Source organism: Gymnoscopelus microlampas, assembly GCF_963454915.1.
Source record: "Gymnoscopelus microlampas genome assembly, chromosome: 9".
Lineage (NCBI taxonomy): Eukaryota > Metazoa > Chordata > Actinopteri > Myctophiformes > Myctophidae > Gymnoscopelus > Gymnoscopelus microlampas.
In genome coordinates, this window is record NC_139946.1 from 33,532,030 (window position 1) to 33,555,422 (window position 23,393).

Sequence of the window (23,393 nt, forward strand, 5' to 3'; positions counted from 1 at the left end):
GGAGTTGCACTACATTAAACAAGTAACATTGCATGTTTAAAAAGGCTCAAATTCACCTTCCCTTCTAACTAATTCAAGGCACAACTGTAACCATTATTACACCCAATCGTTGCATGTTACATGAAATTGACAACACAGAACAAAAATGACAACAAATAGCAATGTAATAGCACCATTCTGAACCAAAGCACCACAATGAAAATGAATAACAATGCTGCTGACATAGTTTCCTCTTTTTACAATTAAATCATGTGTTTTCTAGTGTTACATAGAGCTGCTTTCAGCTATGAACAGTGTGGATGAGTGTGAAGAAGCCAGGTCATAATTAACCTCATAATAAACCCTCTAGACTTTGTTGATTGGCTCTGTACTTGGTCCGCCCCCCCCCCCCCACACCAAATCTCTTCTCCGAAAATAGCCGATCTACAAGCTCACAAAGCATCGCAATTATATTTTCGGTGAATGTTCCCCCCAGAACAGGGATGCTAGGGGTCAAGTGGTTCAAAACATGATGGTGCAGTTGGATAGAGCGTCAGGCAGTGGGCTCCACAAACTGTAGTTTTTTTATCAGGGTGGAAATACCTCTGAAACAGGTTTAGGCTATATACTATAAAGTTAACAGCATATTTATACTTCATCCCCTATTTAAGTTGAAAATATGTAATTTCTGTCGTATAACACAGCTACAGTATGTGGCAAAGTATAGTTTAGCCTTAAAAAAATCTGTCAATAAAACCAATATCTTCTTCTCAGACAATTTAAGATGGGCTACCACACCTATTCAATGTGAGGGGTTACATGGGTCTGAGGGAATACAACCAGGGACTGTTATTCATAAAAGTTTTCCCACAAGAATATCTGATCCCGAGTCACTGGTCGGGCCATATGAGTGACCATATAGCTTAAAAGGCTGTCCTTAAAGACAAAAAAGTGGAACAGAAAAATCCAAATTTAAACCCTTCGTGGCACAGACTTGATTGAATAAACAGTAAAATTAGATTGCATGTGGTTTCTTAATGCTGAGACAGCTGTGAAAAGATCAGATGTGCCACAAAAGTACAAAACAAAACAAAAAAAATCTGTTCTTTAGCGGCAGTGTAAATCCAGCTTCAGATTACCACTCCTACTATAAAGTGCTTTTTGAATACAGTAGGGCCAGATGTCATGATCTCCTCAGTGGACTTGCTCCCTGCCTGTCAGAGGCCAGTCACTGTGCGATACTGCTTGCTTGCTGTGCTGTGAGTTTCCACTCGCAGCAAAAGTTACTAGCACTATAGTGCCTGACCATGAGTATTACCATGTGGCATATACTGTAAGTCCCAGTAAATGAACAGCAAAGCTTGTGCCGAGGCATTTTCATACCCCGACACTGATACCACCCGTTGAGGCGCCTTGTTGAACGCCTTGCAGGCAAACACAGTAGAAGGCCATGCAAAGGACAACAGCCTGATCTGAAAATGTCCAAGCAAGTGAGTGTTGCCTTTGCACATATAACAAGCAAGGCAGTGTCTCTGGTTTGCCCATGTAGTATTAACGGAGCAGTAAGTACTATAGTAATGCAGAGGTGATGAGGTTTAAGTGAATGAATGAGTGACCGCGTCGTAGTGTTTCCAGCAAAATGGCAAGACTATGGCAGATTCACTGCAGTGAGCATAGAACAAGACAGAGACAGACATACAGCCATGGTTTACACACAGAGCTCAAGTCAAAACATGTTAGCACAAATGTAAAAGACAGGTGTCCTCTGACTGCTCGGACGTTGTGCAAATCACACTGCTCTTCCTTCAGACTGAACATCTGTGAGGATGGTTGAAGATGTTGATGAGAAGCAATAGCTTTAAAATGTAATGTGGTCAAGTAACTGTCAGAAAACATACATACAAATCCTTTTCATTTTGACTAACGTATTCCTTTTCAAGGGCAAAGTTATATGGAAAATGACATTTCTACGAAGGAGATTGTTGTATACATACACAGACACAATGCCTGCTAATATACAGGTTTGATAATTCACTATAACTGTTTGGGCCACTCCAGCAAAGAGACTACTAGAGGAAGTCAAGTGATTGAGTACAGTGACCAGTCCTGTGGCCATGATAAAATGTAGTAGCACCATAATATTTCATTAGAGGGATAGTATACTATCAAGAGAGAGAGAGACAAAGACAAAGAGAGACGCTGATAGTGGGAGAGAGTTATATCAGATCACTGGTACAGAACAGGATCAAAATACGTTTCTCTCTTTTCTTTCTTTCTCTCTCGCCTTCCTCTCTCTCTTTCTCACCCTCTTTTCTCTTTCCATCTTTCCCAAGCAGCAGCCTTCTCTCCTGTGGAATGTCTATCTCAGCTCAGGCTGGTCCAACAGAGCTCAGTTCTGGGGCCTGGGTTAGCCTCCAACTTCTGGGCTGGATTCAGGATTAAGCCCATCAGGATAATCATGGGACCAAATGTAGTTCTCTGAATGACAGTGTCCCAAGTCCGTCTTACAACACAATTTGTTAGAAGTTCTATATGGGCTGCTGATTTAAGATCCATTGGTAGAGTTTTTGGACAGGTGTGAGTTGTGTTGTGTACTGAGCCCAAGGAGGGAGGCTGTGAGTTTGTGGATCACCAGATCAATGTCCCTGGCAGGTCTTGCAGCACATCTGTCTGAAGTAAGGCCGGCTGCAGAACTTAAACCTGAGCACCAGGGGGCAGTAGGCCACAGTGTTCACATCTTTACACTCTGTACAGACAAACAAAACAATAATGGATCAAAGCATTTCCTTGGTCTCATTGACTTTTTGTGTTTTTTGGACTACGCTCTAGGCATGAGACATAAATTATGCATGAATACTGTAGATTTGGATTGGTTAGATCAGTGGTTCTCAAAGTAGGGTTCGGGGACACCCAGGGGTCCATGGCGGAGTTCATTGGGGTCGACAACAAACTTAGTTAATATAGCATAAAAAATAAGTTTGACCACTTTAACTTTTTTAATCTTCGGCTATTCGAAAATAGCCGATGTACAAGCTCACACAACGTGCTTTGAACTTGTAAATCTAGTATTTTACAACAATCATTTTCTTTTTTTTCTGATTGGGTTTTGCGGCAAAATACATTTTACTGGGGGTCCTTGAAATGAAAAATGTTTGAGAACCACTGTGAGTGATGGGTGACCACTGACCTTCTGGGTTGTCTGTGCTGACTGGCAGACTGAGGTCACATTTACTCTTGCACTGCTGCATGATCGCTGGCCGCTGGTGCTCCAGACACTCGCTGGACGGCTGGCCAGTGTGAGTCAAACACTGCACAGAACGCATTTCCTGGCCCAGGCCGCACTTCGCAGAACACTGTGACACAAACGCGCGCGCGCACGCACGCACGCACGCACGCACGCACGCACGCACGCACGCACGCACGCACGCACGCACACACACACACACACACACACACACACACACACACACACACACACACACACACACACACACACACACACACACACACACACACACACACACACACACACACACACACACACACACACACACAGTTCAAAACAGATTGAGAGGGGCGCCGGGGGGGGGATAGAGAAGAAGCAACACTGACATTGATGAGATCACTGCTGAAATATTAACCCATTAAGACCTGGGGCTGATTCTATGAATGCCTTCCAAATCGATGGTTCTCACACTTTTTTAAGATTTTTCTAAATAAAATTAAAAATAGCAATTGTACTGTACAAGCTCGCAGCTTGGCACGAAGTGACGGGCTGTGAGCTTGTATATCTGCTATTTTTTGAATAGCCAACGCTAAAATGTAAAATGATACAGATGCTTTCCCCTGTTATAATGGGTTAAAGGGGTATTTTCACTTTAAAACACTACTGGGGTAATTTTATGTCTTCTCTGGCTGTTGTGTGCACCCCAGACAGTTTTTAAGTTGCTTTTGGTTCAATATTTAGATATTTTATCAGCCACGTCCCCCTCCTATTTGAACCCATTGAATTTTAAACTCAGTTTAGACTTATTGAAAAAACACGTCCTTGGTTCTGGTGACTGATATTGTCCTTTTTTTAAATATATATATATATTTTTGGGGGGCTTTTATGCCTTTATTGATAGGACAGTATACTGACAGGAAATGGGGAGAGAGATGGGGGGGTGACACACAGCAAAGGTCGTCGGGATCGGGAGTGGAACCCGCAACGCGCTGTATAGCTGGATTACCAGCATATTTGGTATGCGTCTGGACCGCTAGGCCAGCGGGCGCCCCTGACAATGTCCTTCTAATGCAAGAGGGGGGCATGTTTTTTCAATTCCTTTTTTCATATATATTTCTTTTGAAAATGAAAAAAAATATAATAACAATAAAAAACAAAATAAATGAAAAATAATAATAAAAATAAACACTGATAATATCAGTCACCAGAACCAGGGACGTGTGTTTTCAATGTGTCTGACATGGTTAAAATGGAGTTAGAAGTTCAATGGGTTTATATAAGAGGGGTGTGTGTCTGATAAAATATTGAATCAAGCAACTTTAAAACTGTCTGGGGGCACACAAAAGCCAGAGTACACGTTAAAATGACCCCAAGGTTTTAAAGTGAAAATGCCCCTTTAACTGCAATATGTACAGTATGAATAAGGATTCCATAATAAGACAATGGTCATGGTGTATTTTAGTTGCTAAATGGAGATAAACAGGATTTATACTTGACATAACTCAGGCTTTACTCAGCTAGCATCCAGTCTGTGCAGTCTTACCTCTCCCCAGGGTCCCGTTATCCAGTAAGGCGGGGGACAGCGCTGCAGGTTACAGCGCACCCTGTTGGTAGGGCGGGTTTGCTTAGAGCACTCTAACTCTGGCAGAGTGTCCGCACTGTCCCCACTCTTACACAGGATCACACGATGCCTGTAGCCAGGACCACAGGTAGGGGTGCACTAGAGAAACAATGGAGGGGGACAGGGAGAGAAAACATTAGGTCTGCTGCACCTGTCGATTATTTTCTCAGAGATTGTTCAATCGATTACTTTTTCGATTAATCAAATAATCGAGAAGCACTTTTTTTGTTTAAAATGTTTTACAAATCAATGTATCGATTGATGTATTTTATACTTCGTATTATCTCCCTTTGTGCAAAACTAGTGAGCAGTTCTAAAAGCTGTGAGCTTGTAGATCGGTTATTTTGACTACTTTGATAGTTTTTGACATTTTCTGAAACTTTTTGCCTATAATGATATGCCAAAATTGCGATCGATTAATCAATTATTTCATTAAATGATCAATTATCGATAACATTTCTTAATAATTGTTTAAATCGATTAGTTCGATTAACTGTTGCACCACTAGAAAACATGAAGGAAGGGAGAGAGGCAGGAGGGGACAGAGACAGGGGGATAACACAGAGGGTGTGTGAGGTGAGGAATGGATGGGCTGGGGTCACTGCAGATTCAAGCAAAATGTCATAATCCTTCCAGTAGGTGGCAGCAGTTTTATTTATGTGAAACGCAGACAGACTGCTTAGTTCCAGTAAATCAGCTGGACATGATTCTTATCCTGCTCTTGCCAAGTAAGCAGAATTTCATTTAAAAAGCGTGCGGTCCCTTTCGAAGATGCAATTCATTACAGTCTCATTCTTTCAATTAAGTGAACAAAGTTTAGCCCCAGGTTTAGAGTGGGACTCATGGGAGTGGAGGATAAAGACCTGCCAGCTTCCTGTTCTAAAGAGGAACAAATGCATCGGTGAGGATTTGTGAACAAGACATCCTTCAAAATGCACTAAACTCTACAAATGCACAGCTATACTTGAGGCAAATATATGTGGAGAAAATAATCTGATGACCTTGAAGCTCCCATGGAACTTTTAAACTATGGGTCAGGATTAAAATAGATCATGGGCCTGTTTCTGGTGGAAGTTCCCATGTGACAAGGGTTATAAAATGCTTTCATGCACCGGTATCCTTGTGCCAAGCATTTTTTCAAGTCTGGATCTCTTAGCCCTGAAAAGTTCTATATGATGTATATGTCTGCTTCGTGCTTCTACCGTGCATTCCATTGGTAAGGTGTTCTTTATTTCAGGTAGCAGATGTCTGTATTAGCAATGTTCAAATGGATAAGAAGAATATGGTGCCAAGTGGGAGGGGGGAGTGTGGGCGGGGGGGGGTGTCTTATTTTCAGGCACCAGTTTTAAACATGGATTGTGAAGCGCAATGCTCCTTCTGACATCCAAACTTTGTTTTTTCTCGGAAAGTGTGGTGATAACTACATAGGACGCTCCTGCACCCCCAGATCTCCAGACTGTCCAAACTACTTCGGACAGCCCGGCCGGTAATTTTTCCCGACATCGGAACCTTGACCTTTAGATGTCTGCTCAATTTCTCTTTGCGACATTGCAACACCCTGTAGTATTCCCTGCCGTGAAAATGAGGAACGACGCAGGGCAAATGCATGATGAGCAACACGAGGAAGAAGTTGCTGTGAAAATGAGGAACGATACAGTGTAGATGCACGGTGAGCAACTTGAGCAACAGAACGCTGTGGTTGCGCAGTAATCAAGTAGGAATAAAACAAATGCGACACAGACACATGGGGGAGAGACTTCTGTATTAACCACTTACACCAGCAATTCCCAACCTGTAGGCCGGGGCCCACTGGTGCATGGCAAAACACTAACATTTAATCGATAATATAACATTAATATTTTCAAATGGCCAAAAGTAGCCGATCTACACGTGAGCTATTCGAAACTGGCCCTGTAAAGGTCAAAGCCTAACCCCCCCCCCCCCCCCCTCGAACTGTTTATTGTACATATTTTTGTTTTTGTTTTCAAACTGTTTATATGATGTTTTGCATAGTAGTGTATATTTGCCTATCATTACATGTTTCTATGAATTGAGTACAAAGGACCCCAATGGAAACAAGCCACAGGCTTTCTTGGGTTTAAAGTCCTCTTAGCAGACCTTGTATTGAACTGTACAAACTGCTAATAAAGTATTCAATCAATCAAAGCTTGTAGATTGGCTTTTTTTTTAGCTGACTGTTATCACCCCAAAATAGGGATGATAGGGTCCATATGGTTAATCACCACAGTACAGTGGTCCCTTACCTCTGACCAGTCTAGGGCCAACCACTCGGGGGGGCAGGTGTGATTGCTGCAGGGCTCAGTGAAGGAGGGCCGTGGGGACGTGCACACAGAGTCGTCCTGGACCTTCTCCTCCGTGGCGGAGATCTTTCTTTTACACAGCACGTTGCGCGTCTGCAGACCCCCGTTGCAGGTGCGGCTGCAGTCGGACCACTCCCCCGTCCACCAACTGAGAGGAAGCACGGAGGGAAGCCAGGTGGTTATTTTGTTTTGACCCAAGCTTAATTCTTCAGTTAACTCATTCAATCCGGGAACGAATCTGTGTCATTTTAGATTTTAGCTATAACCATTATTTTATACTTTGGCTATTCCAAAATAGCAGATATACAAGCTCAAAGCGTGGCACCGAGTGCCGCGCTATGAGCTTGTAGATCTGCTATTTTTTGAAAAATCTTGAAAACGTGTGCAAATCTATGAATATATATATTTTTAAACGGAACATTTTTGACTCAAATCTTTGCTTCTGGGGGTCCCTGGAACAAAATATTTTCAGAGGGGGGTCCGCGGCCAACTACATATAATTTTTTTGGGGGTCCTTGACATGAAAAGGTTTGAGAACCACTGCTATAGCAACATACGTTTTTTCAGAAAACTGTTAGGATTTCGAAGACATTTGTAGATAGGTTCCCGGATTGAATGGGTTAAGGAACGTGCGTGATTCCAACAGTGGTATGGAAACTCCAGTAGTAAGTTAGAACACTGGACCCACAGGCATTCGCAGGGAGGAAGCATCTAGTACAAAAGCATGTGTGTGTGTGTGTGTACATACTTGCAGAGGACAGTGGGTTACGCACACACAAAGACACACAACACACACAAAGACAGCCAAATAGCGTGCAAACACGTAGATGCACACAAGTGGCCAAACGTAAATACAAACACATGATGACGTGAGCTCAGATCAAATAAATCACTTCTACGAGAGACTACTACAATTTAACTCTGGGAGAGTAAACATGGACCCATTTGTGTCAAAATGTTTACACTCTCACTCAGTGTTACATTAAAACTGAGGATTGTGTGCTTTCAGATCTACTCACGTTGGGGAGCATGGCTCAGAGTTGCAGGCTCTTTTCTTGTCTTTGGGTTTGTTCTTCTTGTCACAGAAGTGGTTGTAGACCACAGAGTGGTCTGCCTGCTTCTTACAAACCACCTGCTGCACCTGCACACCTGGGGATGCCAGATAAACACACAATAAAAATATACTTGGAACAATGAAATGTTTATATATTTATTTACTTATTTTTAAAGACCGTTTTCATTGCATTACATTGTTTTTTATTAATGCAATGAAAATAACTCCCGTGACGAGGAAAGCAAAAACCCCCAAGATGAGAAAAGAGCTTGTAACACTATGGTGCTGCTCGCCAATGCATGCAGCAGTCAAAACCCAGCAGTCTCTTGTAGATTAGAGTTGAGCTGATTCATCATGCACGTTAATGTTTATGTGTGCCTAATTGTGCGTATCAATGTTTATGTGCAAAGTCTTGATGGGAAATGACACGAAAGATGGTGTCGCGCTATTTTCAGCTCGCAACTACATCATCATACAATAAAGTATAAATCAGGCTTAAATTACAGATGATCATTGAGAATACACACGTATAACACTAGCTTGTCAACAACAAGTCCCCTATTTAGTCAGGGTTTTGTGTTGGTCATTAGTGAGTGAATTGGCTTTGGACAGGGGTGAACGGGTTCTTATCGGGCACAGCAGCTTTGGATCATTAACACTAGTCGAGAGAGGGCCGTTGTCATCAAAGCAAGGCCTCATGGTCTCTGAGCTTCTCAAATGCCTGATGGTTTCAACCACCCACTCTAGTCTTCCAGCATTGAACATTCCATTCCCGTGGTTATTCCCTGGGTTCATGTTACTCTACAAACCAGTACAGAGCCACGCAGGGATTTAGATTGTGTGTTTTCATGTGCCACTGTGTGTGTATGTTAGTTTGTGTGTGTGTGTGTGTGTGTGTGTGTGTGTGTGTGTGTGTGTGTGTGTGTGTGTGTGTGTGTGTGTGTGTGTGTGTGTGTGTGTGTGTGTGTGTGTGTGTGTGTGTGTGTGTGTGTGTGTGTGTACTTGCACTTCTATCTTTGTGAGAACCCAACATCCCCACAAAGAAGGAAGGAAGGAAATATTTGATAGATAGATTGACTATGATAAAAGCAGTAGCAACATCATTGTAATACAATAGAAATATATAATTATATACATATAAATGAGCAAATAAGGCATAACCATAATTATATAATTACAAATAAGGCATAACCGTAGTACCATCAACAATAATATAACAATTATTGAAAAAATATTGCTAAGAAATAAGGCATGACTGTGTGCAACATCAACATAACATTAAAAAGAGAAATGTGCAAAAATAAGGCATAACCACATGTGTACTGATACCTTGTAGTAGTATACATTGTGCAAAGCTGGTTTGGGCATGTAGAGGTGATGGTTTAGGTCAGGACTATGGAAAGATGGGAAAGTGTGTGTGTGTGTGTGTGTGTGTGTGTGTGTGTGTGTGTGTGTGTGTGTGTGTGTGTGTGTGTGTGTGTGTGTGTGTGTGTGTGTGTGTGTGCGTGCATACAGTGTACCTCCAGCGCAGAGGACTGAGCAGCGGGACCAGGAGGTGTAGTACCATGCATAACCACTCAGAGGATCCCTGCTGACTGGAGGATTGAAACGGTAGTGAATTCCCGGGTTCTGCTCCCTAACCAGGACCTACGAACAATAACAAAAAGTACAATGTTTTGTTGTTGTGTGCATTAGCCCTGCCCACTGTACCTTTGGAATAGTCATTCAAGGATTGGTCTGCGATGGCATCGGTTCATACAGCAGTGCTTCCATCGGCTATACTTCAGAGTATGTCGTTTGTACTAGGCTACACATTGCAATAACACATTATCTCACTGTGCTATTCTTCTTTATCCCTTCACATCACCTCACCTGGTGCTCTGTGATCATTCATCTGCTGAAATGTTATTGGCCTTTGATTGATTTATTGACTACTTTATTAACAAGTTTGTTAACAGTACGGTAGTAGTAGGACAACACAAAAATCCCTAGACTGGGATCCAGCCTGATTCACTACGTTCGGCTGATTTTTTTTTCTCACTTCGCTTATCAGTCTGGCCAGCCTCCTATTTGAGTCGTATTTTAATGACGTAGGCAAGTCAGGAAGTGACTCGAGTTTCACATTGGACAACACCCCCCCCAGTATGGCATTTGTAGGCCCAGGTCTATTTATGATGTGCTATTGTATGTGTGGTGAGCCTGTCCTTTAGCTATAAGTTCATGTGAATCTATGATCTTTAAGCCATTGTAAATGTCCCGTTTTTACGTGTACAATTGGATGAGGGGGCGACTTAAAACGTGGTCACCCTATGGTGATGATGACCACACTTTACACACTGTTTTAATCCGGTTAGCCGATATTATATATACTATGCAGTGCACAGCCCTGGGCAGGCTACCTGGCCTGACGGAGATCTGTTCTCTGCAGAGCGCCCCTTCTAGTTGATCTCTAGGAAGACCTAGACGCTTAGAATGCATTAACATGGTGGTTTGATAAGTTCATGTTATTATTTGTGCTAAACATACATTCTCACCATGACTATGAGTGTTATGTTAGTGGGCCCCAGGGCCTCTAAGGTTTCTGGCTCGTCGGTGGGCCGCCGATAGTGGAAGGTGGTACCCGCGATCTCAAACCTTCGGGGCGTGTCGATGGTCAGCTTCCCATTGATGAAGTACTGGTCTCCTTTACTCTTCAGCACTGGGACACGAGCGGAAAAGAGATTGAAGCAAAGTGATGGAACAAATGATGTAGTGATTCCACTAGTTTTGTATTGCTAGTTGAAACCAGGAGCTGTGACATTAAATTCTTCCGCAGGATGACATAAACACAGACAATCCTAACAATTTCGGTGGAAATCATAGCGGAATACACTTCAGACCTAATGAGGATGTCATCATGTATAATTATGAAGGTCCCTGTGACATCTTAATGGATAATAACCGTTTAGTTCTGTCACTTCAAGAGTCCATTGAAAGTTAAGGGTGTCAGTGTAACTTAATGAGCTCCTACCCAGGTAGTTGAGGGACACGTTGAGCTCCTGTATGTGGATGAACACTGATCCTTTAGGAATTCTGACCACCTCCTCATAACCTGAAACAAACGCACGCACACGCACACACACACACACACACACACACACACACACACACACACACACACACACACACACACACACACACACACACACACACACACACACAGTTCAATTTGTATACTCTTCAATGTTAAATTAACACTGGGATTTTACTGTGTACGTACACAGAAAGACAGAGAAGAAGGCAAGGTAAAGGAGGTTTACATATGGGAGAGCAGGGAGTAATGTATAAAAGCTACTTTAGTGCTGTTTAGCTCAGTGAGACTCCAATGGAATAAGCAGCGTTGACGGATTCCAACCACATTCCTGGGCAGCAGGTCTCAGCGGCTCAGATCAGTGCTAGAGAGAGCGCTAAAACTTACTAGAGACCATCAGCTTGTCTTCTCTCTCCCGCTCTCCCTACACCCTTCTTTTTCATACACTCGTCTCTCCCTCCACCCTCTCCTCTCTCTTCTCTTCTCTCAGTTCGGCCCGGCTGTGCGGCCCGCCAGCCAGCTGGTCATCTAGCCAGGCACTGCAGCCCTGTAAATAACTTCAGCCTCGTTAGGAGGAGGAACGGTCGGGTGGAAGGGGGGGGGGCGGGGGTAGAGAGAAATACAATAATTCCTTCCAGCGCTGTGACCACAGAGGAAAGGAGAGGCTTGGCCCCTGACCTTTCCATGGAGCTCTGGAGCGGCTGGACTAACCCAGTTCTGGGCCGAGGTTTCTAGACACAGAGCGGGAGGCGAGTGGTGTGTGTGTGTGTGTGTGTGTGTGTGTGTGTGTGTGTGTGTGTGTGTGTGGGGGGGGGGGTGGTTGGAAGAACAGCAGAACTGAGTCTGAGGTTTTTGGCCACCCGGCCTGGCCTGGGAAGAGGCAGCGCGCGAGAGAGAGAGAGAGAGAGAGAGAGAGAGAGAGACAGACAGAGACAGAGACAGAGACAGAGAGAAGAAAAGGAAGGGAGGGAGAGGTTCCTCTGTTAACAATCAGGGTCTGTGTGGTAAATAGAGAGCCAGGGATCTATAAACCCCCGGCCCTTGACCCGCCAGTAACCCTCAACGCCTGCCAGAGTCACAGACTGGACGGACACACGGTGATTGAGCAAGAGACCACTCACTTCAAATTAACACCGTCACATCGTCATCAATAGGTGTCCTGGAGAACACATGTATGTCCAGAAATGACCTTTTTGTTTCTGGAATCCAAAAGCATCAGTTGATTTTCCAATGGAAAACTGTGCATTTTTGACATTTTATGGTGCATTTCTAGAGGTTTGGCCCGGTCTGAGGGTCATAAAACACTTGCTCCATGTGATAGGCTATGTGTTAGCTGAACATTGACAGCATTGGAGATACTCTGATGATATAATGTAACTCAATTCGAAACCATAAACGTATATCATATCATTATGGTTTTGATTTGAGTTTCTCTGAGCTATTGACAACCACCAACCCAGATCAGTTGGCTAAAATGCTTGTATCGGAGAGCTGCTGTAGACATGATGACTGAATGACTCAAACCACAAATCCCTGCTGCCCAGAATACCCCTCACGTCCCGGCTCTGCAGCATGGACACTGGGCTGGTGTTGGAGATGGGGATGAAAGATTGGATGACTGAATGATTGACTGGAATGGAATGAGAGATATGGAACGGGATGGGGGGCTAATGGCATGTGGTGGTGGTGGTGGTTTATTTCAAAAATAAAAGTATTGATCTTGGATAACGTGTCAAATAAACCTCAGCTTGACCTTCAGTTCAGGACTAGTACATAGATATTCAGCAGGGGTATTTGGGGGTACCGCTGGCTGGGTAGCTAGTCTGGTAACTGTGGTCCAAAGCATGGCCACCTGCCCAGCCTGCCCTAGGGTGTGTTCACTCTGAGGGTTTTTGGAAGAGGGTGAGCGGTGCTGACAGTGGGGCCGGAGACTCTGGAGGTGGTGTTGCGGGGGAAACGTTGCCCAGAATAGTTCCCCACAGCGGCCGAACCTCAAGCCACACGGGTTGGACCTCACCTAAATCTGTCTGCCACGTGTCCCTGGGTGGCTGGCAGATATAGGACAAACCATATGTATGTATATATATATATATATATATATATACATGTATGCCCTCCATACACAAATATACGTGTGTGTGTGTGTGTGTGTGTGTGTGTGTGTGTGTGTGTGTGTGTGTGTGTGTGTGTGTGTGTGTGTGTGTGTGTGTGTGTGTGTATATATATATATATATATAATATATACACACGTGTATATATATATATATGTGTATACAAACACTGTATACAAACACATACTGTATATATATGCACACACTCTTTTGCTGTTGTTTGCACAGGGATCCATGCACACAGAAACACCCCTTACACACACACACACACACACACACACACACACACACACACACACACACACACACACACACACACACACACACACACACACACACACACACACACACACACACACACACACACACACACACGCGCGCGCGCGCGCGCGCCCGCACACACACACACACACACACTTACGCACACACACACACACACACAAACTTCCCAAGTTCCCGGAAGACAGACCTCATCTACTTAATTCTGACTGTGGTGTCTTGAGAAGCCATTTGGCTGAGAGTGGGGTTGAGTATCAGGTACCTGCATGATGTTAGCCTACAGTGCAGTCTATAATGAGAGACTTACGGACTTCCAAGGCCCTCTGTTAGAACTCCTCAGGAGGGAACAGTTAGTCAATGAAGTTCCAGAATAGAGCGCTTATGCCCTTGTCATCATGGCCAAAGACTCAGGATGACTTAGAGCCTGTGACTGACAAGGCTAACATCCGGCACTGCTGGTTTAAATGGCATGTTTAAATCTGGACTGTGTTACTATGTTTAAACAATATTAATCGCTAACCATTCATCATCAGAAACACTATGGCACAAGACAGTACTACAACAGGCGTTAACTGGTAAGCAAGAGATTGTTCACCAGCTACAGTATGTTTTATTTCATTTCAGCTTGATCAAAGTAATGCCTATACTGTAACAGACGGCTGTGAATAGAACTCACATGTGAACAGACAACTGTGGGCTACGTTCTGCGTATCCAGGGTCTCCTAATCCAACAAAATGTCAGAATCCAAAATACACAAGATGCATGTGTGCATTGTTGGGAGAGCGGCACAATTATGTTGTGTAACATCTCAGGGTAAAAGCCTCATGTTAGCCCCTAATCTTCTTCTCGGAAGCCTGGAGACTTTTCCAGTACTGAAGTCTACCCCCCCCCCCCCCTCTCGACTGAAAGGAGGCCAAATTAGAGTCTTTATCTTGTCTTCACCATCTACAGAGCATTGCCCACACTGAGACCGTCACACATCTAATTACTTTAAACCTTTTTCTTCTGTCTGCGCTGCAGTAACAAAGCACCCTACAGTCTTTGAGCGACCATGGCTATAGGGCAGGGGTCTTCAACGTTTTTCAGGCCAGGGACCCCTTAGCTGAGAGAAAGATGAAGCAGGGACCCCCCCACTATTGTATAGAACTGTGTTGCAGATTAAACTTTTTCATAGATTTAGCTTCATAGACTTGTTTGACATACATTATCGTCTATTTTCGGCTAATGTGCCCATCTCACAAAGATTTGGCGGACCCCCTGTTGTTACTCTGGGGACCCCTAGGGATCCCGGACCCCCTGTTGAAGACCCCTGCTATAGGGCTGGCTTTAGTTTTAGTGTTGCGCAAAGGTATCCCTGACACTGAAGCTATTGTTTGGGTGGAAAACAATATTTCGACTAGGGCAGTGGTTCCCAACCTTTTGTGGATCAGGGTCCACTTGAAAATCTCGAAAGTGTTCGCGGCCCACCCATCTGACTGCTTAAATTAAGTGGTCAGATGGGTGGGCTGCATGCATTTTCAGAGCATTCATTTTTTATATTCATGCTTATATTATTAGCAATAAAATTGTAGTGTTTTGCCGATTATTTTGGGGCCCACCCGCAATATTCTCAAGGCCCACCAGTGGGCCCCGGCCTACATGTTGGGAATCGCTGGAATAGAGAGAGAGAGAGAGAGAGAGAGGCAGCGATAGATGAGGAATACAGAGAGACAAAAAGACAGACAGACAGAGTGAGAGAGTGTCGGTATCTTTAGCATCCTACCTCCTTCAGGCAGGGAGTCGTTGAAGACGCCCTCGATGGCCTCACAGCTGCTTCCGTCGCCCCCGCAGTTCCGGCAGCGGTCCTCGCGCACGTCCGAACCCAAGATGCGGTCGCAGCCCACGTGCTGCAGGCAGGGAGGAGATGGGGCAGGGTCAGGGTCAGTTGTGGGTCGGGGGGAGGGAGGGGGGGGGTCGAAAGGGCAGTTAAGAGTTTAGAGAGGTGAAAGGTATCAGAGGTCAGGTTGAAGGATTGTCTCTTGATGCGTTCCACACGTCTCTTCCAAAACAACACAACGCAACAGATGACCAATCCAGATGTGTTCCCTGTTTCTCTTCAGACATATTGCTTTCATGCCAATCTGAATTCCTTTTTAACAACACTACCCACATCAGTCTAACTGATGATTGTTTCATGTTGAGATCAGCAGCTGGTACTTCCAAATCTAGTTGGCTAGTTGTTACCATAATATCATCTCATATACTATTTGTGTTACTTATATTTTAAGGACTTTGTGTAGTAGTTACAAATTGGGGTAAAACTGCAGCTTTGGGTTCAGCTGAACAACTGTTTCTTCGACGTGTCAATTCACAGTTCAAAATGAAAGCCAGCATTAAGAGTGGATCATTTTAATGATTGATGAAGATACAGTAGGTCGGAGGGGCTTATTGTCGTTATCAGCCGAGAACGCGGGCGCCTATACCTGTTGCAAAGCGCTGAGATGGATTGCTGAGGTGGAGCGCCACACCTACCATCAGCTCTCAGTACTTACCGCACGACTTGCCACACCCAAGCTGCACTACTCATACGCTGAGTTGGTAGTGCTTGGGATCAAACCCATGACCTTGTCGATAGGCGAGAGCTCTACTGGCTACCAAATTAAATGAGACCCAAACAGCAGCAGACCCCACATGATTAGATTTAGAGAATTGTTTTTTTTTAAATGTACAAAAGAACAAAGTTAAAATAAGAATGCATATTATCCTGTTTGCGGTGCTGAAAATTCTATTTTATGAGAATGAGTGAAGGAGTGCTCAGTGCAGCTTTTGAAACAAGCATCCATGCCAAACCATTTACCTCTAAATAAAAGAAAAAGAAATAGACTTTCCTTATTGGTCACTAGTTTCTGTCACACCCCGGTTCTCCAAGTCAGGCATTCCCACTGTGAAAGCAATTATTCCCTGTTTGGTGCAATACTGACTGGACCGGGACACCAGGAACTCCCAAAATGCTAAAAATGCTCATTTTACACCACTCACAAGTTGAGCAATTGTAAACTTTCACACAAATGTGTTAACACATGTACAAACGCCATGTTCTGACAATGTTCTGACAGACAAGAACTGAAAAACAAAGATTGAGCAATGATATGACAAAAGTTTGGACATGCAACACTGATTGTGTTCCAGGACCATGATGCACTGAGCACCCCCTCCTATCACAGCGTCATGTTTCCTTTTGCACAGATTCATGTCTAAATTGTCTTCTCAGTACTCCAGAAAACTTTAACCCCTGACTTCTCTCCTCATCTTCATCCACATCTACCCTCCTGAGACTGAATTGAACCGAAAGGTGAAGTCATTAAGAGAGCATGGCTTTCACCTGGGTTCACCTGCTCCTATCGCTTTCACAGATGTTTCAAATGTTTTCTACACTGACTTTTGACCAAGTTCTCTGGTAAGGAGTTCTCTCTGGTTTGCCTCTGCAGCACCATGTTGGAAGCATATGTTCTCCTGGCCATGTGCACACCACCTCCTGTTTCTCCCTCTATCCTCAAACTGCACCATGAGGCTGCAAACAAAGCTCGCGGGTTTCTCCTCAATGTGTCTGAATTTTTATGTGCACCATAAATACTATAAATAAGAAAGGGAGAGAGAAAGAGGCACATATTAAATTACAAACAGAGAAATCACAAGAAAGAGAAAAGTATGCATGGGGCAAGACGGAAAAAAATAAGATGCAGAGCGGCCAGAAAAGAAGTGAGGGAGTGAGAGGGAGAGTGAATGTGTATAGCAGCCAGCGAGCAGTGTAGACAGACTAACAGCTGAGCCGGAGGGTCACTGAGTTCTTACAGAGCAGAAAAGAGCTGGGCAGTGAGAACAGTACAGAGACAGAGACAGAGACAGAGAGAGAGAGAGAGAGAGAGATAGAGAGAGAGAGAGAGAGAGAGAGAGAGAGAGAGAGAGAGAGAGAGAGAGAGAAGGAGATGTAGAAGGAGGAGAGGAGGACAGAAAAGGGCTGTTGATAAACGGGGGGTAGTGCCTAATCATCAGAATGAGATCCCGCTTTGCTCTACAAAACTTCAGGAGACCACAGAATAACAATTTGGATGTTTTGTGGTTAAGTGTTGTTCATGGTTTAGTTTTTTTTGTCCTCCAGTCTGTTCCTCCCTACATGTGCACCCCCCCTCCCCCCTTCTGTCAGAGTCCAAAATCAACAGGAGGAGCAACTATCACCACTACAGTATCACCATCTAAACTATGCACTATTATCACCAGTTATGACTTAGCTACACCCTTTCTAACACTTGAAGCTATTTCTGCAACATATGGGTTGAACTTGGGAGCCAAATTATGTTGCAGGAGTGGGTTTTGTAGTGGGTCCCCACATGACAGGGGTGCCAATATGTTTTAATGAGTCTGGGTCCCAGGGCCACACTCAATTTCCTGTTTAGGTCCCAGGCTGGAAATGTTTTAAGAAGCCTTGATCTACGTCAGTGGGTCTGAAAGTGGGCTAAAGGGACCCGCGGGAGTTCCAGGCAGTCCCCCCCTCCGGCGAAATGCGGAAAAGTTTAATCTGGCTTTATCGTCATTTAGCGGTGAGAGAATTACAATGTCAATTGACCAGTGGCTGGAAAGAAAACTGCTGCCAATGAGGCTGCTGTTTTCACTTTGTCACCTGATCATGGTGCTCACCCAGTTCACAGTAAAAACCACAAGTGTTCATTTGAATCGGATAGTGCACAAATGGAACCAAATGGACCCGTAAGGTCATTTGGCTCCATGTGTACACTATCTGATTTAAATGAGCAATGAGGGTGAGAGAGTGCACAAATGGAACCAAATGGACCCGTAAGGTCATTTAGTTCCATTTGTCCGCTATCTGATTTAAATGAACTGTGCACACTCTGTAAACTACGAGAGTGAGTGAGAGTTCACAAATGGAACCATGGATTTGCAATGTACACTGATTGAAATGAACACTGAGGATTGTGTACACTCTGTTAACTACACAGTGACATGTTTTACATTACACTGTAAACTAAGCAGTGACATGTTTTACATTACACTGTAAACTACATAGTGACATGTGTTACATTACACTGTAAACTACACAGTAACATGTTTTACATTACACTGTAAACTACACAGTGACATGTTTTACATTACACTGTAAACTACTGTATGTAGTGAAATGTTTTACATTACACTGTAAACTACTGTACTCAACTCACCTTGCATTCTCCATTTACACACACATCTAACGTCTCAGATCGGCAAGGTGTGCCATCCACCACAGCCGGAGCACGCTCAGTGTAGAAGTTGTATCCTTCCGCCAGACAGTTTAAAGAACAAGACTTCACCCCTCCTACACACACACACACACACACACACACACACACACACACACACACACACACACACACACACACACACACACACACACACACACACACACACACACACACACACACACACACACACACACACACACACACGAATAAAGAGATAGGAGGACATTTATAGACATGATCATCGTAATGTCATGTAAAAACACAAATACACACATACTGCAGATATAAATAGTTAAATGTTCTCAAATAGTAACTTTAATCAAAGTTTTTCAAATAGGTTTCAAGATTTTCAAGATTAATCGGTGGTCGACTACTCTTCGAAATCAGACCCAAAAATCTGCCATCGGTTAGGCTCTATATAGAAACCCATTTATGTTTTACACAACGTTCACTCTGCTGTGTTGAGTTAACAACATTACTCTGTTCATTCAAACAGAGAAAACAAACGGCTCCCACAGGACGCATTTTGACATGCTCCAGTGACACCACGCTGTTGTAATAAAGCTTTGTACAGCAAGTGAGTATGTATTATACAGTATGCATGTGTCCCGCATACAAGAGTCTAAGCAGCAGATCAGTTGCTATATATACAATTTACAATTTAGCAGACGCTCGATATCTCGTTTTGTTTAGGACAGTGGTTCTCAAACTTTTTCATGTCAAGGACCCCCAAATTGACACTTATTAGCCCGTGGACCCCCATTTGAAAAGATAAGCCAGGGGCCCCCATAAGAGAAGATTTTTACGGCTCTCTAGCAGTGATTCTCAACCATTTTAATTTCAAGGACCCCCAGTTTGACATGCATTAGGGCTACGGACCCCCATTTAATAGCGTTTCTATCTCTGGGACCCCAATTTATATTGTAAAATCAATGTTAATTTAACTCTGAGAGTGTGCAAATGGAACCAAATGGACCCATAAGGGTCCATTTGGTTCCTATCCATCATTTAGCTGGGGACCCCCTGGAACCCCCTCAAGTACCCCTGGGGGTCCCCGGACCCCACTTTGAGAACCAACGGTTTAGGATATCAGCCCACTTCCTCCTTGACAGGGCCTTCAGATTGGTGAATTTGACGTTGTTTGTTAACCGGGCCGCAAGGTGTGCTTTGTCGATTTTCTCCGAATCAGGTGTCAAAAAGGAACATTTATAATTACATATAGATGTGTAACGATTCCCACATCTTTCAAAAATGTTTGTGGTGAAGATGACAACTTTCTAATGCTCCGTCCAGTAGGTGAATGAGGAAGGCAGAAGACGGGACAAACGGGAAGTAAAGAGACGTGTTGAGGTCTGGGGGGTGCATTGGGGTGCTAGTGCACTCATGCATGCGTGTGTGTGTGTGTGTGTGTGAGTGTGCACGCGCGCATGTGTGTGTGCGTGCGTGTGTGCGTGCGCGCACACTGTGCAATGCATATAGGTAATTTTGTTCTATAATAATTGCTGTGATTTACTCTAAATTATTGGTCATGCTAGTGATCTACCCCAGTGGCCGGGAAAGCCAAATGTGAGCGCACGCACACGCCTACAGTATATTATAGAACAAATGGCCTATATGCACAGTGCGCACACGCACACAGCTTTTATTCACCAGCCTGCAAGGCTGTCTTGGTTTCCATGTCTGAGTTATGGCCAATCACTTGCCATAAGCGAGCAGCAAGAGGAAGGTGCTAAACCCTCACTAATTCCTCCCTGGAAGAGGAACCGTACGAATGAATGCATACTGTAACGTGTTTAGTATGAGAGGCCCCTGCAGTCAAGTGGTTGGATGAGGAGGTGGTTATTATACTGTGACCTGGAGCAGTGGTTCTCAAACTTTTTCAGGTCAAGTACCCCTAAATGAATGTGTATTTGGCCGCGGACCCCCATCTGAAAAGATTTTGTGCCAAGGACCCCCATCCAAGATTAAAGTTAAAAATGTAAAAAAAATTCAAACATTTTCAAAGAATGTCAAGATTCTTTTATAAATAGCTGATGTATGTAGGGCCCTGGTGGTCCCCGGACCCCACTTTGAGAACCCCTGCATTAGACCACGGACCACCATAACTCTGAGAGTGTACAAATGGAACCAAATGGACCCGTAAGGGTCCATTTGGTTCCATTTGTACACTCTCAGAGTTACAGCAACATAAGGTTCCATTTGGTTCCTAACTATCCAACATTTATCTGGGTACCCCCTGGAACCCGCTCAAGGACCCCTGGGGGTCCCCGTACCCCACTTTGAGAACCATGGACCTGGAGGATGCTTGAATGAACGTTTGGTTACTACATTCTTATGTTCACATAATGATGCATGCACGTGCACGCACACACACACAACTAAATGGTCTCATTTAGATACGCACAGCACAGCTTTTGTCCCTTACAAATGTTTCTCTCTGTTCATTTTACAGCTGCAATGCACACGCGTTTGCATGCAAGCACACACATGCACACGCGCACACTCACTTCACGTATTCCCCACTGAAGTCAACTATATATATCCTTAATCCATCCAGCTAGCCAACAGCTCCACAATTTTGAGTGGCTGTTGAAATCACTCTAGCCTGTGTTTGTTTGTGCTGGCAGTGGTGAAGCAGGTACAGTATGTACTGGGAAAGCTTGAAAGAGAGAGAGAGAGAGAGAGAGAGAGAGAGAGAGAGAGAGAGAGAGAGAGGCTGAAATAGAGAGAGTGTACTGTGCAGGGAGGCCTAGCAGGCTAGCAGACGACAAAGTGGTGAGACCATGGAAAACTACAATTCCCAAGGTGCCATGCTTTGCCAGGACAGTCCATAGTAAGAAAGAGGCTTGGGGCAGTTGAGTGCGAGACCGTGCATGTGACCGTGCATGTGTGTGTGTGTGTGTGTGTGTGTGTGTGTGTGTGTGTGTGTGTGTGTGTGTGTGTGTGTGTGACTGGAAAAGTGAGTTAACCTAAACAGTATGACTGAGTGAATGTGTGTACATGCATATACGTGTGTGTGTGTGTGTGTGCGTGTGCGTGTGCGTGTGCGTGTGCGTGTGCGTGCGTGCGTGCGTGCGTGCGTGCGTGCGTGCGTGCGTGCGTGCGTGCGTGCGTGCGTGCGTACGTGCGTGCGTGCGTGCGTGTGGTGTAAGGTCTCCAGAGGCCCAGTGGACTCTAACTTGGGGGGCTTTTGTATGGCTAAATGTGAAGACTGCTGGACTGTGCACAACAATGTGCACTGGCTCACAAAAAAAAGAAAATACTCTGCAGATTTTTTAATGAACTGTCCTTGGCCGTCTGCACTGAGAGAAGGCTGTGGCTCAAGTGAACAGAATAGAGAGAAATTTACAGACAGAGAGAGAGAGAAAGACAGAGACAGAGACAGGCAGAGGTGAGAGAAACTGCCTGGCCTCATGTCTGGCTGCATAACAGCGAAAGAAAGACAAAAGGAGAGAGAGGGAAAGAGTATAAGACTTCAGAATGTAGAGGCCATACAGAGAAAAGGGGGGAGCGGTAAACAGCTTTCACCGAGCTGTTGTGTGTGTGTGTGTGTGTGTGTGTGTGTGTGTGTGTGTGTGTGTGTGTGTGTGTGTGTGTGTGTGTGTGTGTGTGTGTGTGCGTGTTCGTGTGTGTGTGTGCGTGTGGTGGGAAGGGGTAGATGGACATGAGAGAAGTAGACGAGCGAGGTAAAACGGAGAGTAGGAGAGGGAGAGGGAGCAAGTATAGGGGGGGGGGCTGTGTGTAATCTGGCCTTTAACGCAGGGCAGAGTCTATGGCACGGCTCGTATTTTAACAGCTGCAAGGGATTTCCATTGTAAAATCAGCTGACTTGATGAAAGGAGCACTTGTTGCCTGAAGTTGGAGCAGGCCAGCCCCAGCCATCTCTGTAAGCCATTATGTTATTGGAGGGGGCTAGATTAAAGGCAGTTATGTCGTCGAAACTATTTATCTTTCTCGTCCAGTGTAGCGCTCATCAGGCGCAAGGAATTCTCTCGCAAGGCACCGGGGGATGCGTGGCTTCGCAGAGCCAGCATCTGTAGACCAGACAGGAGAGAGGTTTGCCATTTGCAGCTTTCATTCCCTCTCCCTCTCTCTTTCTCTCTCTCCACCCCTTCCCTCCTCACTTTGCTCCTTTGCTCACCGTTCTAGCCGCTTCCGTCAACACTCCTGCTCGCTCGTTCTTCTCTGTTCACTTTCACTACTACTTTCACTCTCTCCTTCCCTTCGCTCATCTTCTTATGTACTGTACGTGTTTCTCTGCAGCCATCTCTTGCGTTCAATCGTCTCAGGATCCTTTGTTTTGCAGTTTACACTGCTACAGAGTGTGTGTGTGTGTGTGTGTGTGTGTGTGTGTGAGATCCCCACTGAGCAAACAAATCCACACACGCTCACACACACTGCTGCAATTACATCTGCAGTGATGTAACTGTTGTTGGGTGCACACACATACCCCCCTCT

General features: G+C 44.5%; 1 protein-coding gene across 1 annotated transcript in view; it reads right to left on the reverse strand.

Moving 5' to 3' along the window:
* Window positions 1–247: 247 nt before the first annotated feature.
* The window catches only part of adamts10 (ADAM metallopeptidase with thrombospondin type 1 motif, 10), a 67,382-nt gene continuing 44,236 nt past the window's right edge, over window positions 248–23,393 (reverse strand). Inside the window, exons 17-26 of the mRNA XM_084065750.1 lie at window positions 18,876–19,009; window positions 15,425–15,548; window positions 11,212–11,292; window positions 10,736–10,899; window positions 9,722–9,848; window positions 8,167–8,296; window positions 7,091–7,295; window positions 4,749–4,925; window positions 3,167–3,332; window positions 248–2,725 (exon numbers count right to left, since the gene is read on the reverse strand). Of these exons, the coding sequence (XP_083921876.1) occupies window positions 2,616–2,725; window positions 3,167–3,332; window positions 4,749–4,925; window positions 7,091–7,295; window positions 8,167–8,296; window positions 9,722–9,848; window positions 10,736–10,899; window positions 11,212–11,292; window positions 15,425–15,548; window positions 18,876–19,009 (1,418 nt within the window). The 3' untranslated portion in view covers window positions 248–2,615. The remainder of the gene's footprint in view (window positions 2,726–3,166; window positions 3,333–4,748; window positions 4,926–7,090; window positions 7,296–8,166; window positions 8,297–9,721; window positions 9,849–10,735; window positions 10,900–11,211; window positions 11,293–15,424; window positions 15,549–18,875; window positions 19,010–23,393) is intronic.